At 57.4% G+C, this 4627-nt stretch overlaps 1 protein-coding gene across 1 annotated transcript; it reads right to left on the reverse strand.

Moving 5' to 3' along the window:
• Positions 1-248: 248 nt before the first annotated feature.
• LOC122435550 (mucin-2-like) lies at positions 249-3624 on the reverse strand. Its single transcript, XM_043459735.1, has 5 exons — positions 3534-3624; positions 2752-2890; positions 2269-2484; positions 1248-1466; positions 249-462 (listed from the first exon to the last, which is right to left on the reverse strand). The coding sequence occupies exons 1-5, from the start codon at positions 3622-3624 to the stop codon at positions 249-251; spliced, it is 879 nt and encodes a 292-aa protein (XP_043315670.1).
• Positions 3625-4627: the final 1003 nt, after the last annotated feature.

Here is a 4627-nt window from a genome sequence, read left to right on the forward strand (position 1 = left end):
GGGGTGGTGGAGGGGGGACGGGGCAGGGAGTCATCCTTGTGGGGGGGGGGGGGGGGAAACCAGCCCATGTGACGCACCAGAGACGTAGTGCGCATGCCCAGGGTTGCCCACTTCCCTGTCGGCCCTTGCGGTGCAGTGTGTGCAAGGTGGTCTGGGTGCCGAACTCTGCGCATAGCATCTTAGGTTTTGCTTCTTTCGGTTTGGCTGAGACTAACCAGGTAGGCCCAGCAATATTTCCTGTCTGGAGTTTAAGTGTGCATGTGTGTCAGGGGGAGCCAGAGGGCTTTGGGTGGGTCAGGCGGTGCCTTTTGAGGACGAAGGCCCTCGAGGTCAGTGGCCATCGCTCTTGTCCTGGTGGCAGGAGAGTTAGGGCAGTGGGCGGCGGGGGTCAGGGAGTCAGTTGAAGGTGGGGGTGAGTCTTGGGGTGCTATTGGAGAGATCTGGGTCCTGGAGGCCTTAGGACTGAAGACAGAGCACAGAAACGGGAGTTATACTTTGAGGGGAGGTGGCAGGGGTGGGGGGGAGTCATCCTTGTGGAGAGAGGGGAGGGGCGGGGAAACCAGCGCACGAGAGACATAGGGCGCATGCCCAGGGTTGTGGAGTTCCATGTTGACCCTTACGGTGCAGTGTGTGCAATGCGGTCTGGGTGCCAAACTCTGCGCATCGCATCTTAGCTTTTTCTTCTTTCTGTTTGGCCAAGACCAACGGGGTAGGCCCACCGATATTTCCTGTCTGGAGTTTAAGTGTGCATGTGTGTCAAGGGCATTGAGATGGTTTTGGGCGTGTTAGGGGGTGCCACCTTTAACTTTTGAAGAGGAAGGCCCTCGTCAGCCGCATAGCTCTTGTCCTGGTGGCAGGAGAGGTAGGAGAATGGGCGGCAGAGGTATGGGAATCAGATGAAGGTGGGGGTGAGTCTTGGGGTGCTGTTGGAGGGATCTGGGTCCTGGAGGCCTTAGAACTGACGCAGAGCACAGAAACGGGAGTTATACATTGAGGGGAGGCGGTGGGGGGCGGGGGGGGGCGTCATCCATGTGGAGAGGGGGGAGGGGCGGGGAAACCACCCACGTGGCGCAAGAGAGACAAAGGGTGCATGCCCAGGGTTGCACCCTTTCCGTCGGCCCTTGCGGTGCAGTGTGTGCAAGGTGGTCTGGGTGCCTAACTCTGCGCATCGCATCTTAGCTTTTGCTTCTTTTGGTTTGGCTGAGACTAACCGGGTAGGCCACCTTAATTTCCTGTCTGGAGTATACCTGTGCATGTGTGTCAGGGGGAGCCAGAGGGCTTTGGGCGGGTCAGACGGTGCCATCTTTAACTTTTGAGGATGAAGGCCCTCGAGGTCAGCCGCTATAGCTCTTGTCCTGGTGGCAGGAGAGTTAGGACAGGGGGCGGCGGAGGTCAGGGAGTCAGATGAAGGTGGCGGTGAGTCTTGGGGTGCTATTCGAGGGATCTGGGTCCTGGAGGCCTTAGAACTGATGCAGAGCACAGAAACGGGAGTTATACATTGAGGGGAGGTGGTAGGGGGCGGGGGGGGGCGTCATCCATGCGGAGAGAGGGGAGGGGCGGGGAAATCATTGCAGGTGGCTTACAAGAGACATAGTAGGCATGCCCAGGGTTGCCCACTTCCCTGTCGGCCCTTGCGGTGCAGTGTGTGCAAGGTGGTCTGGGTGCCGAACTCTGTGCATAGCATCTTAGCTTTTGCTTCTTTCTTTTTGGCTGAGACCAACCAGGTAGGCCCACAGATATTTCCTGTCTGGACTTGAAGTGTGCGTGTGTGTCAGGAGGAGCCAGAGGGCTTTGGGCGGGTCAGGCGGTGTCTCTTTAACTTTTCAAGAGGAAGGCCCTCGAGGTCAAGCGCCATAGCTCTTGTCCTGGCGGCAGGAGAGTTAGGACAGTGGGCGGTGGAGGTGTGAGAGTCAGTTGAAGGTGAGGGTGAGTCTTCGGGTGCTATTGGAGGGATCTGGGTCCTGGAGGCCTTAGGACTGAAGACAGAGCACAGAAACGGGAGTTATACATTGAGGGGAAGTGGCGGGGGGTTGGGGGGAGGTCATCCATGTGGAGAGGGGGGAGGGGCGGGGAAGCTAGCCCACGTGGTTCACGAGAGACATAGTGCGCATGCCCAGGGTTGTGTAGTTCCACGTCGACCCTTGCGGTGCAGTGTGTGCAAGGTGGTTTGGGTACTGAACTCTGTGCATTGCATCTTAGATTTTGTTTCTTTCTGTTTGGCTGAGACTAACCGGGTAGGCCCACCGATATTTCCTGTCTGGAGTTTACGTGTGCATGTGTGTCAAGGGGAGCCAGAAGGCTTTGGGCGGGTGAGGGGTGCCATCTTTAACTTTGAAGAGGAAGGCTCTCAAGGTCAGCCGCCATAGCTCTTGTCCTGGTGGCAGGAGAGTTAGGACAGTGGTCGGTGGAAGTGTGGAGTCAGATGAATGTGGGGGTGAGTCTTCGGGTGCTATTGGAGGGATCTGGGCCCTGGAGGCCTTAGGACTGAGGACAGAGCACAGAAACGGGAGTTATACATCAAGGGGTGGTGGAGAGAGGACTAGAGGGAGTCATCCATATGGGTACGGGGGAGGGGCGAGGAAGCTAGCCCACGTGGTGCACGAGAGACATAGTAGCATGCCCAGGGTTGTGCAGTTCCACGTCGACCCTTGCGGTGCAGTCTGTGCAGTGTGGTCTGGGTGTCCAACTTTGCACATCGCATCTTAGCTTTTGCTTCTTTCTGTTTGGCTGAGAACAACTGGGTAGGCCCACCGAGATTTCCTGTCTGGACTTGAAGTGTGCATGTGTGTCAGGAGGAGCCAGAGGGCTTTGGGCAGGTCAGGCGGTGCCATCTTTAACTTTTGAAGAGGAAGGCCCTCGAGGTGAGCGGCCATAGCTCTTGTCCTGGTGGCTGGAGAGTTAGGGCAGTGGGCGGTGGAGGACAGGGAGTCAGATGAAAGTGGGGGTGAGTCTTTGGATGCCATTCGAGGGATCTGGGTCCTGGAGGCCTTAGGACTGAAGATAGAGCACAGAAACGCGAGTTATACACTGAGGGGAGGTGGCGGGGGTGGGGGGCAGTTATCCTTGCGGAGAGGGCGTAGGGGCAGGGAAACCAGCGCACGTGGCTCACAACAGACATAGTGTCAATGCCCAGGGTTGCGCACTTTGCCATCGGCCCTTGTGGTGCAGTGTGTGGAAGGTGGACTGGGTGCCGAACTCTGCTCATCCCATCTTAGCTTTTGCTTCTTTCTGTTTGGCTGAGACCAACCGGGTAGGCCCACCAATATTTCCTGTCTGGAGTTTAAGTGTGCTTGTGTCAGGGGGAGTCAGAGGGCTTTGGGGGGGTCAGGCGGTGCGGTCTTTAACTTTCTAAGAGGAAGGCCCTCGAGGTCAGCTGCCATAGCTCTTGTCTGGGTGACAGGAGAGTTAGGGCAGTGGGCCGTGGAGATCAGGGAGTCAGATGAAGGTGGGGGTGAGTCTTGGGGTGCTGTTGGAGGGATCTGGCTCCTGGAGGCCATAGGACTGAGGACAGAGCACAGATACGGGAGTTATACATTGAGGGGAGGTGGCGGGGGCAGGGGCAGTCATCCTTGCGTAAAGGGCGGAGGGGCGGGGAAACCAGCACACGTGGCGCACAACAGACATAGTGCGCATGCCCAGGTTGCCCACTTCTTTGGCCCTTGGGTTGCAGTGTGTGCAAGGTGGTCTGGGTGTCTAACTCTGCTCATCGCATCTTAGCTTTCGCTTCTTTCTGTTTGGCTGAGACCAACCGGGTATGCCCCCAATATTTCCTGTCTGGAGTTTAAGTGTGCATGTGCGTCAGGGGGAGCCAGACGGCTTTGGGCGGGTCAGGCGGTGCCGTCTTCAACTTTTGAAGAGGAAGGCCCTCGGGGTCACCCGCCATAGCTCTTGTCCTGGTGGCTGTAGAGTTAGGGCAGTGGTCGGCGAAATTCAGGGAGTCAGATGAAGGTGGGGGTGAGTCTTGGTTTGCTATGGGAGGGATCTGGGTCCTGGAGGCCTTAGGGGACGACAAAGCAGAGAAACGGGAGTTATACTTTGAGGAGAGGTGGCCGCGGGCAGGGGGCAGTCTTTGTTTAGGTCAGGGGAAGGGGCAGGGAATCCAGCCCAGGTGGCGCACGAGAGACATAGTGCGCATGTCCAGGGATGCACACTTCCCCGTCGGCCATTGCCGTGCAGTGTGCAAGGTGGTCTGGGTGTCGAACCCTGCCCATAGCATCTTAGCTTTTGCTTCTTTCTGTTTGGCCGAGACCAACAGGGTAGGCCCACCGATATTTCCTGTCTGGAGTTTAAGTGTGCATGTGTGTCAAGGGGAGCCAGAAGGCTTTGGGCGGGTGAGGGGGTGCCGTCTTTAAGTTTTGAAGAGGAAGGATCTCGAGGTCATCCGCCATAGTCTTGTCCTGGTGGCAGGAGAGTTAGAACAGTGGTCGTTGGAGGTGTGGAAGTCAGATGAGGGTGGGGGTGAGTCTTAGGGTGTTATTGGAGGGATCTGGGTCCTGGATGCATTAGGGCTGACGACAGAGCACAGAAACGGGAGTTATATACATGGAGGGGAGATGGCAGGGGCGGAGGGAGTCATCCTTGTGGAGAGGGGGGAGGGGCGGGGAAACAAACCCATGTGGTGCATGAG

This window comes from Cervus canadensis, chromosome X (genome assembly GCF_019320065.1).
Source record: "Cervus canadensis isolate Bull #8, Minnesota chromosome X, ASM1932006v1, whole genome shotgun sequence".
Classification (NCBI taxonomy): Eukaryota; Metazoa; Chordata; class Mammalia; order Artiodactyla; family Cervidae; genus Cervus; species Cervus canadensis.